At 36.2% G+C, this 14310-nt stretch overlaps 1 protein-coding gene across 1 annotated transcript; it reads right to left on the bottom strand.

Annotated features, from left to right (window-relative positions):
• Nucleotides 1–219: 219 nt before the first annotated feature.
• LOC148589844 (uncharacterized) lies at nucleotides 220–6443 on the bottom strand. Its single transcript, XM_088515407.1, has 2 exons — nucleotides 6391–6443; nucleotides 220–625 (listed from the first exon to the last, which is right to left on the bottom strand). The coding sequence occupies exons 1-2, from the start codon at nucleotides 6441–6443 to the stop codon at nucleotides 220–222; spliced, it is 459 nt and encodes a 152-aa protein (XP_088371533.1).
• Nucleotides 6444–14310: the final 7867 nt, after the last annotated feature.

Here is a 14310-nt window from a genome sequence, read left to right as displayed (position 1 = left end):
TATGAATGAATACAAATGTCTCTATTTATAAAGAGGCTATGAGTGATAGGCAAGTAACTCTAGACTAATTAAGGTAAGGAATAAACCTTAATAGAAAACACAATAAACCCTATAATAATATATAAAATATTCTAACAACAAACTAATTTTTTTTTTTTTTTTTTTTTTAAGTAAATCAGACAATTTTCTATTAATCAATCAATTAGAAGTTATAGACTGCTATCTTCGGATAATCTCCGAGATGCAATCATGGATTTCTCCCAACCACTCTCTTTCTATTTCCATTTGCGCCGCCAATTTAACCATGTTATGGGCTGCAAAATTGGCATTTCGTCCTACAAAATTTATATCCCAAGAAGCAAAATTGTTGAGCAAAGTTTTAACGTCTGCTATAAGATGTCCAAACTTGCTCCAATTGTCCTCCCTTGAATTCAGGGCATCTACCACACTCTTAGCATCTCCTTCCATGCTGATATTTTGCACTCCAATTTTCATGCACAATCTCAAGGCATGAACTGCTGCCAATGCCTCCGCAGTTGTAGGATCAGCTCCTCCGTGGCTAATGCTGCATTTAGCTGCCTTCACACGTTCCTCATTATCCCGAACTACCACTCCTATACCCAACCTTCCACATTTAATATTATCCCGAAACAAATGTTTAGCCAACTAATGTTTTTTAGGATATAACGCAAAATGTAACTAATATTTTGTGGTTTCGTGACAATAATAAACAACTGCTATTATAAATTATAATTGCAATCATTTTCCCCAAATATCAATGAGGTTAATTTCTCAGAGAGTGACACTTACATATAAGAGGGTCAAATTTTCTTCCATGCATGCAACCTTAAAAATTCTTAATTGATTGGAGAATCAAACTAAAATTCTTGCCATAATCCAAAAAAAAAAAAAAAAAAAAAAAGGAAAGACCGAATTTCAAATTGGCTTAGTAATTTTAAATGCATCGATCCATAATTATATTTTTCAATTTGTTTCGTTTCTTTCTTTCTTTTTTAATTTGGTTCTTATCTCTTGTTCGGCTAAAGTTTGTCATTTCTGCTATTAGGTAGTAAACGTTAATTGTATTTTGCCCAACCATTATACTTGTACTATTGCCCTTTACTTGCCATACCTACCTCGTCTGTGTTGTACTTTTTTGTATCATTGTATTGCAATATATCAAAAAATGCAAAATCAGTCTATAGTTATACCCCTTTGACAAATAGCACTCTCTATGGTAATCCTATGCTACAAATTAATAACCCATTACACTTAACTTCGGTTTGAAATTCTAATGAAAATAGTTAATGTGTCACATCATCACCAAAAAAGTAGACAAATATTTTGTTTGACGACTCAATGGCAAAGTTCCACACATGATTTGACATGTCATTTTTTTCCCGCCACACTGGCTGATCCACATCATCAACAAAGTTAAACACCCCCCCCCCCCCCTCCTTTTGTAATTTCTGCTATTAGGTAGTAAAACTTGCCATACCTACCTCGTCTGTGCTGTAATTGCAATATCAAAAAATGCAAAATCAGTCTATAGTTATACCCCTTTGACAAATAGCACTCTCTATGGTAATCCTATGCTACAAATTAATAACCCATTACACTTAACTTCGGTTTTGAAATTCTAATGAAAACCATTAATGTGTCACATCATCACCAATAAAAAAAGTAGACAAATATTTTGTTTGACGAGTCAATGGCAAAATTCTACACATGATTTGACATGTCATTTTTTTCCTGCCACAATGGCTGATCCACATCATCAACAAAGTTAAACCCCCCGCACCCCCCCCCCCCCCCCCCTTTTGTAATTTCTGCTATTAGGTAGTAGAACTTGCCATACCAACCTCTTCTGTGTTGTAATTGCAATATCAAAAAATGCAAAATTAGTCTATAGTTATACCCCTTTGACAAATAGCACTCTCTATGGTAATCCTATGCTACAAATTAATAACCCATTACACTTAACTTCGGTTTTGAAATTCTAATGAAACCCGTTAATGTGTCACATCATCACCAATAAAAAAAGTAGACAAATATTTTGTTCGACGAGTCAATGGCAAAATTCAACACATGATTTGACATGTTATTTTTTTCCCGCCACACTGGCTGATCCACATCATATAGATATTTCTATGTTAAAACCATTAATGTGTCACATCATCACCAATAAAAAAAGTAGACAAATATTTTGTTTGACGAGTCAATGGCAAAATTCCACACATGATTTCACATGTCATTTTTTTCCCGCCACAGTGGCTGATCCACATCATCAACAAAGTTTAACCCCCCCCCCCCCCCCCCCTTTTGTAATTTCTGCTATTAGGTAGTAAAACTTGCCATACCTACCTCGTCTGTGCTGTAATTGCAATATCCAAAAATGCAAAATCAATCTATAGTTATACCCCTTTGACAAATAGCACTCTCTATGGTAATCCTATGCTACAAATTAATAACCCATTACACTTAACTTCGGTTTTGAAATTCTAATGAAAACCGTTAATGTGTCACATCATCACCAATAAAAAAAGTAGACAAATATTTTGTTTGACGAGTCAATGGCAAAATTTCACACATGATTTGACATGTCATTTTTTTCCCACCACACTGGCTGATCCACATCATATAGATATTTCTATGTTAAAACCATTAATGTGTCACATCATCACCAATAAAAAAAGTAGACAAATATTTTGTTTGATGAGTCAATGGCAAAATTCCACACATGATTTCACATGTCATTTTTTTCCCGCCACAGTGGCTGATCCACATCATCAACAAAGTTAAACTCCCCCCCCCCCCCCCCGCCCCCCTTTTTGTAATTTCTGCTATTAGGTAGTAAAACTTGCCATACCTACCTCGTCTGTGCTGTAATTGCAATATCAAAAAATGCAAAATAAGTCTATAGTTATACCCCTTTGACAAATAGCACTCTCTATGGTAATCCGATGCTACAAATTAATAACCCATTACACTTAACTTCGGTTTTGAAATTCTAATGAAAACCGTTAATGTGTCACATCATCACCAATAAAAAAAGTAGACAAATATTTTGTTTGACGAGTAAATGGCAAAATTCCACACATGATTTGACATGTCATTTTTTTCCCGCCACACTGTCTGATCCACATCATATAGATATTTCTATGTTAAACCTCTGCACCCCCCCCCCCCCTCGTAATTTATGCTATTAGGTAGTAAAACTTGCCATACCTACCTCGTCTGTGCTGTACTTTTTTGTATCATTGTATTGCAATATATCAAAAAATGCAAAATCAGTCTATAGTTATACGCCTTTGACAAATAGCACTCTCTATGGTAATCCTATGCTACAAATTAATAACCCATTACACTTAACTTCGGTTTGAAATTCTAATGAAAACCGTTAATGTGTCACATCATCACCAATAAAAAAAGTAGACAAATACTTTGTTTGACGAGTCAATGACAAAATTCCACACATGATTTGACATGTCATTTTTTTCCCGCCACACTGGCTGATCCACATCATCTAGATATTTCTATATCAACAAAGTTAAACCCCCCCCCCCCCCCCCCCTCTTTGTAATTTCTGCTATTAGGTAGTAAAACTTGCCATACCTACCTCGTCTGTGCTGTACTTTTTTGTATCATTGTATTGCAATATATAAAAAAGTGCAAAATCAGTCTGTAGTTATATCCCTTTGACAAATAGCACTCTCTATGGTAATCCTATGCTACAAATTAATAACCCATTACACTTAACTTCAGTTTGAAATTCTAATGAAAACAGTTAATGTGTCACATCATCACCAATAAAAAAAAGTAGACAAATATATTGTTTGACGAGTCAATGGCAAAATTCCACACATGATTTGACATGTCGTTTTTTTCCCGCCACACTGGCTGATCCACATCATCTAGATATTTCTATATCAACAAAGTTAAACCCCCCCCCCCCCCCCCCCCCCTCTTTGTAATTTCTGCTATTAGGTAGTAAAACTTGCCATACCTACCTCGTCTGTGCTGTACTTTTTTGTATCATTGTATTGCAATATATCAAAAAATGCAAAATCAGTCTGTAGTTATACCCCTTTGACAAATAGCACTCTCTATGGTAATCCTATGCTACAAATTAATAACCCATTACACTTAACTTCAGTTTGAAATTATAATGAAAACAGTTAATGTGTCACACCATCACCAATAAAAAAAGTAGACAAATATATTGTTTGACGAGTCAATGGCAAAATTCCACACATGATTTGACATGTCGTTTTTTTCCCGCCACACTGGCTGATCCACATCATCTAGATATTTCTATATCAAGAAAGTTAACCCCCCCCCCCCCCCCCCCCCCAAAAAAAAATCCAAATCCTCCATACCTTCAATTAGGATTACGTACCAAAGAAGTCGATTTTTTTTTTTTTTTTCATGGTGATAATAAATATTAATGGTGATGCCAAGTTATATCATTTACTTGTGGGCTCAAACATATTTTTTATAGGTGATGTCTAACATGTGAAATATTTAATTTAAATAAGGTGAATTAACAAAAGCAGTGTTCAAACTCAAGACATATGTTCTAATATACCATATTAAATCACTTCTGCTCTGATATGAAGAGGTAAATTTAATTATTTGATTAATACTTTAACAATGTACTCCTAGTTCTATAAGGATAAAATATCAATAAAAAAAACTTTAAGCTTATGGAAAATATTTTTGAAAGAATAATTAATCAAAACAAATGGAGATGCATAAAACGTAACTAAAACAGAAAAATTGAAATCACTGAGGTTTTTTGGTATCTATAATTCAATCAATGTGTGACAGTTTTTTTTGTAAGCGACATCTTTCTTTATCTTATGTTGGTGCTTGCCTCCTAATGTTTAAGAAAACACAACTGGCATTAAAATGGCACGTGAGATCCATGTGGGGATAGGGAGGCACATGAGACTTATTTATTTATTTAAACCATTCATTCATTCAAGTAATTGACGAAAAAAAATTCTTAGAACAACGTGTTCAGCTGTAACAATATCGTTAACACACTAAAGGATTTCCTCTGTGTGGACTACTTTATTCATAAATAAGATTGCATTCTTTGCTAGCTCATGAGTTATTTTGTTCGCCTCTATTCTCACATGATATACCTTCCAGTACTGTTGAAAAAAATTCAGCACAATACAGGTATCATCGATTAATTGGTCATAACAACACCAATTTTTGTCATAATTTCTTAATGCCTACACCCCCTATAATGCATCTCCTTCCAGTTCCAACTTATGCCACCCCATCGTTTAATGAGCAAAACTAATGTCCTTAAAGCAACAACAAATTATGCAACAACCGGCTGAATAATATTACATTTTGGAGAATGGAAAGTGGCAAGCATCTCCCCCATACAATCACGTATAATCACTCTTATGCCCATCCACTACAAAAAAAAAAAAAAGAAAAAAAAAAAAAAGAAAAAAAAAAAAGGCATTTTCAGATATGGCTACAGTACATGTTTTGTTGCCACATCATTAATTTTCTGACGTGGAAATTTTACCACGTGAGAAAATTATTTTCTGACGCATGAATAGTGCCACGTCAGCATTTTCTGACGTGTTTGTTTTAACACGTCAGAAAATTCTGACGTGTTAAATATTGCAACGTCAGAAAATTGTTACAGATTTTAAAACTTAAAAAATTATATATTTTCTGACGTATCCACATTTACCACGTCATAATTTTTCTGACGTGGCAATGTGCCATGTCAGGAAATTCTGACGTGCAAATTATCATGTTAGAAAATTCTGACGTGGCACACCGCCACGTCAGAATTTTCTAACGTGGTGCACTGCCATGTCAGAATTTTCTAACGTGGTAAACTACCACGTCAGAAGAATTCTAACGTGGTAAATTACCACGTCAGAAAATTCTGACGTGGCACACTGCCACGTCAGAAAAATTCTGATTATTTATCTATATATATATAGATAATTATATATTTTTTTTCTTTTTTTCTTTTTCGAGTGGATTCCTGACGTGCGACACCTGGCACGTCAGGAATCCCCTCGAGACCCTCCCCTGCGCAGACGTCCCATCTCCCAGCTAGCGCGCCATGCCTCTTAATTAAGAGGCTTGGCGCATTTGAATTTTTTATTTTTTATTTCTTTTTTTATATATATATATCTTTTCTTTCCCCCAGCTGGATGCTACGACCACCACCCAACAATATTTTCTCTCAGCTTTTCTTTTTTCTCTTTGTTTTCTCTGTTTTTCTTTCTTTCTTCCGCCATAGCTGAAGCTCGAGTATTAAGCTTCTTCTTTTTTCTTTTTTTTTCCTCTTATCCACACGCCGGCCGTATATATACTCTCTCTCAAGCTCAGTAGTTTCTCTCTTACGAAATCTCCGATCCTCCGCATGCAGCTAAACCTGCCGGCTGTCTCTCCGCCATCGATCTCCGGCCGTCGTCCTCTCTCCCTCCGTTTCTAGCTTCTACAAGAGCTGCTCACAGGTGTATATATATATATATATATATATAAATGCATCCTTGTATTTATTTATTTCTTTGGTTTGGATTTGGTGTTTGTGTGCAAGTTCGGGTGATGTTTGTGCTAATTTCGTGTAATACATTTGAAAAGAAAATAATTATGAATTTGGTTTTGTGCAAGATGATTGATATATTTACATGAATTGCTTCACTCTGTCGTTCCTCCCTAGCTATATATTTGCATTTCAATTTTTTTTGTTATATATATATATATGCCCGCCATATATATATACTGTAAATATATAAAGAAATAAAGAAATATATATATGGGTAATACATATGTATATATGGTATATATATGGCCGGCTATATATATATTATATATAACAATTTCACATTTATGTTATTATATATAACTTATTTAAATTTTTGCTTTGTTTGAGATAGTTGTTTATTGTTAATTTGTTAATTAATTAGGTAATTCGTGCTATGTGTTATGATTGTTATTTGGTATGCACGTGTTATATATGAACAACCATGTAGTTTTGATCGGTTATATCTGGAAACTAGTAATTAACTTAGATTTATTTATTTAATTTGTTTAGTGATATTTAATAATAAATGCATTTAAATTTAGACTTGTATATTATTTAGGTTTTGCCTTATTAATACTTATAAATGCTATACGACCAAAAACTTTGACAATAGGAAAATATATATATAAAAATTGACTTCATACCCTAGCTAGATTTATTTATTTTATTTAACTAGGGTCCCCAACATCTAATAAATGCATATATATGAACTTCTGGGAAAAAATGATAGAAGCTGAATGTGAATGAAGAATGTTAACGGTTAAACAACATCAAATAATGTAAATTTGAAAGGGAAAAAAAAAATTGAAAAAGTGCTTGAAGAAAGCCCTAAACCGTACTAAAAAAAATATGAAAACAACTAGCCTAGATGAGTAATGATACAATGCACGCGGCGTGCGTGGCACGCCCACGCACGCCAGTGCAAAATTTTTTTTTTTTTTTTAAATAATAATAAAAAAAAATTTTGTGCCTGGCATGCATCACTGTTGATGCACGCCAGGCGTGCATTCTATCATTACTCAGCCTAGATAGATGATCATTATTGATGGTCCCCATTTGGAATAGTTGTTATTTCGTTTAAGTTTAAGAAATTTTCATGAGTAAAAAAAAAAAAAATTACCAACAACCTTAGCTAGTAATTAAGTTTGCATGTAAATTCCATTTAATATGTACAGGTTTATTGAATACTTTTAAGTTGCGTATATTTCTCTCTAATGTCCGTAGACAACAATAGACAAAGGTTGGATGACAAAGCCTAGGGGTACGAAGGAATACAGAGACAGTTGTAGATTGTTTGTGGACTTCGCAGTTGGGAACTGCACAATACCTGATGGTAAGATTTACTGCTCGTGTAAGGTGTGTCGCCTTAACCGGCGCTATCCGCCAGGCGTTGTTCTCCCCCACTTGATAGGAGGAAAAGGCATACTTCCTACATATAAGGATTGGATGTTTCATGGTGAGAAGCCTATCCGGGACCATGTTGAACCGTCTCCTTTGAATCGTCTGGCCGCAGATGAAGCAAGTGGAAGCAGTGATCAAGGTGGAATTATGCACGCTATGTTGCGTGATATATTCGGCATGCACGATATCAGGGAAGACAACTGTGAGCCTCAAGTTGTTGTGCAAGGTGATGAAGAAATCGTAGTCGAAGAAGTGGATGAAGTTGATGCCCAAAAGTACCACGAGCTGCTTAAAGAGGTAAAGACACCGCTATATGATAAGACCAAACATAGCAAGCTGATCGCAACTGTTCATCTGTACAACTTGAAGTGTGTTGGTGGAATTAGTAACAAGATATTCTCATCTCTCCTTGAGTTCATCAATCAATTGTTGCATGCAGATAATGAAGCTTTGCCGGTTAATACCTATGAAGCAAAAAAATATCTAAGGAACATGGGACTCGGGTATGAGAATATTTCAGCTTGTCGTAATGACTGCATATTATTTTGGAAGGGCAACAAAGAGTTAGATTCATGTACAATTTGTGCAAATCTAAGTGGAAAGATGAAATTCATTTCGACGAGAACGGTCAACCCATATCGTCAAGTAAAATACGCCCGGTGAAAGTATTGCGATGGTTTCCACTCATACCAAGACTACAGGGTAGTTTATGTCGCAATATACATTGCCCCATATAAAGTGGCATGCAAACAACCGTACAAAGGACGGCAAATTGAGGCATCCGGCTAACGGTGAAGTATGGAAGTCATTTGATCAGTTATATAATTTGCAGCGGATAGTAGGAATGTAAGGCTTGGACTAACCTCAGATGGATTTAATCCTTTTGGGAACCTTAGTACATCCCACAGCACTTAGTCCATAATGCTTGTGCCATACAACTTGCCTCCTTGGATGTGCATGAACTAAATGTCTTTCATATTATCCCTGATTATCCTAGACCCGAGTTCACCTGGAATAGATATAGACGTTTACCTACAACCCTTAATTGAGGAATTGAAGGAATTATGGAATGTAGGGGTACGCACATTTGATGTTTCCATTAAAACACACTTTATGTCGCGAGCACAATTAATGTGGACAATTAATGACTTCCCGGCATACGCAGATCTGTCAGGATGGCCTACAAGGGGAGTAAAGGCATGTCCTTGTTGTATACAGTCAACAAGGTCTCGATAGTTAAAACACGGCCACAAATGGTGTTTTATGGGTCATAGGCAATACTTGCCCTTGGATCATCCGTGGAGGAAGAACAAAAGAAATTTTGACGGTAACCAGGAACTACAATGTCCACCTGATGTGTTAAGTGGAGATGAAATCCTAAGACAGTTAGAAGGGATGCTATTTGGGGATGACGATGCCGACAAGTCAAAGCCAGACAATAGTAAGAAGAAAGGAGATAAGCGAAAGAAGAGTACTCCCAACACCAGACCAGAAGGGACCAATCATGTATTATGAAAGAAGAAGTGTATTTTTTTTAGGTTGCTGTATTGGAAGGATTTACTGCGGCACAACCTTGATGTGATGCACATAGAGAAGAATGTGATGGACAACATTCTTGGCACAATACTCAACATAAAAGGGAAAACAAAGGACAACTACGATGCTCGCAAAGACTTGCAAGAGATGGGATTGAGACGTCTACTTCATCCATTTACGAAAAATGGAAAAAACTATATGCCCCCAGCTTACCACACAATGTCTAATGCAAATAAAACCAGTTTCTTAAAAGTGCTTCGGGATGTGAGGGTGCCCGATGGTTATGCCTCGAATATTTTCAGATACGTACGACTTAAAAACCATACGATGACGGGTTTGAAGAGTCATGACAATCACATACTGATGCAACAACTTCTACCTATTGCTTTACATGGGTCATTGCCAGGTAACGTGGTCAGACCTTTGGTTGAGATGGGAACATTTTTCTGGGGCATATGTTCAACTACGCTGACACTAGATGATTGGTACCGACTCCAAAGTGAAGTCTATGTGACTTTTTGCAAGATGGAACAAGTATTTCCCCCAAGTTTTTTCACTAGCATGGTTCATGTTGTCGTGCATCTTGTCCGTGAATGCCAACTGGATGGACCAGTGCAGTATAGATATCTGTATGCGGCTTGAAAAATTCTAAACAGATAAATATCACAATTTTATGCGGAATTAATGGATATTTAAATCTAAGCAAACAATCACAAAAAACAAGTAAAATCAAACACAAAGATTTTGGTGACGAAGAGGAAACCTTTTAGAAAATGTTCTAAAAGTAAAACTTCTCCGGGGCAGCCAAACCTAGAAAATCACTATCAAAAGATTATCCAGAGATTACAAACACTAAGAACACTTACAACCCTTTGCGAGACCTTGACTCTGTAAGATCGACAAGCCTCCAACTTGTCTCCTTGTTCACAATCTTCTTCAAAGTGATTCTTCTTTATAGGACCCTTCTGATAGACTTCAATTAAGCACACAATCAAAACTAACAAAAATCCTCTAAGAGGAATCAATTTGGCTCACAACAAAATAATCACTCAAGCACAGCCTCACACGAACTCTCTAGGAGTGAAAATTCGTACCTCTCTCTTCTATAATGATGTATATATACTCCCGACAAAACCCTAGACCTAACCCACTTAAAATCATGTTTTTGGGCCTAAAACTTATGGGGTGTCCGGACAGGTTAATGGGCTGTCCGGACAGGGCTTTACGGAGCAGAAACAGAGTTTCTGGAAATGCAGTCTGGACCCAGGGAAGGCCTGTCCGGCTTGTCCAGACAGGGCATGCAATGGGTGAAACAACATTCTGGAAATGCTATCTAGTCTTGATCAATAGCTCCGATCGATGGGCGTTTGTGGTCCGATTGAGCTGAAATTTTGCAAGAATGTTCATAACACATGAATCTACACATAAATATTTTTGTCTTTTTGTTATTTTTTACAAAAGAAATGCACACAAACAAAATACAATTTCAAAACAAAATAAAACAAAAATGCAATGAAAAACGAAAAACAACATGCTCTAGGATATGCAAAGATATGCAAGAAAATTAATCCTAGGCATGTGGGTGACTCACCTAACATAAGGTGAGATCATTACCACTCCCCCTCAAGGGGTGAATGGTATCATCCTTCCTAACCCAAACTTGAGAAATCTTAGGTCTAGACTTATGACTTTGCTCAAACTTATCTAGCCTAGATCGCACTTCTCTCATCATTATGACCAAACCCTCACTTTCTTTCCTAGAAAAGGAATTTTCATTTATATGCACATGAGGTTTCAAATTAAAACAGTGAGGTCGAATGTGACCCACTTTGCCACAGTGATGACATGTAGGGACAAACCTTTGAGAAGGTAATTTCCTAAGAGGATGCACGACTCTAGGTGTAGGGTAAGATGCATGAGGCTCAATGTAGATTTTCTTACCTTTCTTACCTTGAGGAGTCGGAGCAACTACTTGCTTTTCTTCACTTGAAGATTCTCTACTTTCACTGGTTTAACAAAAACAGTATTTGAAGCATAAGCACGATTAGAAGACAAAGAAGCAGTTTTATCAAATCCTAAGGCAAATCTGTCGCTAGAATGCTTTTGAATATGCAACATTTTATCAAGCTTTTCACTAGAGAATTTACTCAAATGATTTCTAGATGCAATCAGATCATTTTGAAGGGATTTATTTTTAGCAATTAACACATGATTTTCAGATTTGAGAGTATTGCAAACAACATGTGAATTGCTCAAAGATTTCAACAAATTATCCCTTTCAAGCTCAAGATTCTTAAAATGCTTAACAATTTTCAAGTTTGTATTTCTAAGCATAGAAAACTTTTCCATTAAATTGTTAAAGGAGTTTTGAAGATCATTAACCCTATTTGATTCATTATCAAAGGCAGACTGAACATCTGATTGATTAGAATCATCAGAATCATAGGATGCAACAAAAGCCATATAATTAGGAGTTTCTTCCTCATCGGTGTCACTCAAGGTAATATTGAAGGCTTTTTGGTCTTTTAGCTTATTACTCTTGAGATTAGCACAATCATTGCGAACATGACCATAGCCAGAAGACTCATAACATTTTGGACCACGTGGGTCTCTTTCATTTCTTTCCTGAGTACTTCCTTTTTGTTTTCCAAATCTCTTGGAGATTCTATGTTCATTCTTATAAAACTTTCTAGCTATTAAGGCAAGTTCCTCATCATCTGGTGATTCCTCATCAGATAACTCATCAGATTTTTTCCTAAGAGTTCTAAAGGCAAGATCCTTATTTTTCCTAGGTTGAGGCAAAGAAAACTCGTAAGTCTGAAGGGCACCAACTAACTCTTCTATCCTTATGGTTTCCAGATTAATGCATGACTCAATGGTTGTTACCTTCATTCTGAATCTTTCAGGGAGTGATCTCATGACCTTTCTAATAATCTTAATTTCAGAAACTCTCTTTCCTAGATTTATCATGGAATTTCTAATTTCACTAAGTTCACCAAAGAAATCATTAAATGTCTCATCCTCTAACATTTTAATTTCCTCAAACTTAGAAACTAACATTTGAAGTTTTGAAGCATTAACAAGATTTGTTCCTTCATAAGTAGTTTCTAGGATCTCCCATGCGTCTTTGGCACTATCACAATTTGAAATTCTAGAGAACTCAGTTTGTGAAATTGCCAAGCATAGAGCATTCATAGCTTTTTCATTCGCCGGTCGGCTTATCTGGAGCTTTAAATCCAGATTCAATGACATGCCAAACGTCTATAAATTTTAAGAAAAATCTCATACGGGACTTCCAATAGCCATAATTTGATCCATCAAAATTAGACACAGTGTTAAGGGTTTGAGACATCTTAAACAAGAAACAAAGATCACACTCAGGAATTTAATCCTTCACGGAGTGAACCTGTTCTGATACCAATTGAAAAACTCTAAACAGATAAATATCACAATTTTATGTGGAATTAATGGATATTTAAATCTAAGCAAACAATCACCAAAAACAAGTAAAATCAAATACAAAGATTTTGGTGACGAAGAGGAAACTTTTTAGAAAACGTTCTAAAAGTAAAATATCTCCGGGGCAGCCAAACCCAGGAAATCACTATCAAAAGATTATCCAGAGATTACAAACACTAAGAACACTTCTAACCCTTTGCAAGACCTTGACTCTGTAAGATCGACAAGCCTCCAACTTGTCTCCTTGCTCACAATCTTCTTCAATGTGATTCTCCTTTATCGGACCATTCCGATAGACTTCAATTAAGCACACAATCAAAACTAACAAAAATCCTCTAAGAGGAATCAATTTGGCTCACAACAAAATAATCACTCAAGCACAGCCTCACATGAACCTTCTGGGGGTGAAAATTCGTACCTCTCTCTTCTATAATGATGTATATATACCTCCAACAAAACCCTAGACCTAACCCACTTAAAATCGCATTTTTGGGCCTAAAACTTATGGGGTGTCCGGACAGGTTAATGGGCTGTCTGGACAGGGCTTTATAGAGCAAAAACAGAGTTTCTGAAAATGCGGTCCGGACCCGGGGAAGGCTTGTCCGGACAGGGCATGCAATGGGTGAAACAGCATTTTGGAAATGCTATCCAGTCTTGATCAACAGCTCCGATCGATGGACGTTTGTGGTCCGATTGAGCTAAAATTTTGCAGGGACATGCATAACACATGAATCTACATTATGAATGGTGGAGATTGGATTCTGGGCATTCTATACCAGTGTTTAAGCCTGTAAACAGTAACCTCTGCATTTTGGAACTGAATTAAGCTAACAGAAGAACTAACACGACTGAGAGGTAAATTTTGATCGTTAAGTTGTTATTAGTATTATTTTTTTCCCTACCACTAAAATGCAGTGAATCATTGCAATTGATTGATTGATTTCCATATACAGGAGCCTAGAGGGGTTCAAATCTAATGTACGCAATAAAGCGGCTCCCGAGGGATGTATTGCGAAGGGTTATATAGCATCTGAGTTGGTGACATTCTGCTCGATATATTTGGATGACGCACCGACGTTTCAGAATAAGGCCCAAAGAAACCCTGATGGTTGTAAGGGGGCGGGAACACGAGTAATCCTCAACCGTATCACACTGGCACAGATTCGTCGATATGTATTGTTTAACTCGAACGAGTTTCTACCGCTACGGACGTGAGTCATGTCACTAGTACATGCCCTACCATTCCTTGTACAACCTTAATTTTTAATGCACTATAGTGAATTTAATTTCTAATTGTAGGATGCACATGGAAATGCTTAGAGGGCGAACAACGGACGATC

Source organism: Corylus avellana, chromosome 1, assembly GCF_965113065.1.
Source record: "Corylus avellana chromosome 1, dhCorAvel1.hap1.2, whole genome shotgun sequence".
Lineage (NCBI taxonomy): Eukaryota > Viridiplantae > Streptophyta > Magnoliopsida > Fagales > Betulaceae > Corylus > Corylus avellana.
The sequence above is the reverse complement of the archived record's forward strand: the minus strand, read 5'-3'. Positions and strand labels throughout refer to the sequence as shown.

Excerpts from the sequence above, each read along its gene's own strand:
- LOC148589844 (XM_088515407.1), bottom strand. The coding sequence starts at position 6,443 with ATGGCGGAGAGACAGCCGGCAGGTTTAGCTGCATGCGGAGGATCGGAG. Across the intron at positions 626-6,390 it reads TGCGGAGGATCGGAGATTTC|GTTGGGTATAGGAGTGGTAG; the intron begins GTAAGAGAGAAA and ends TAAATGTGGAAG.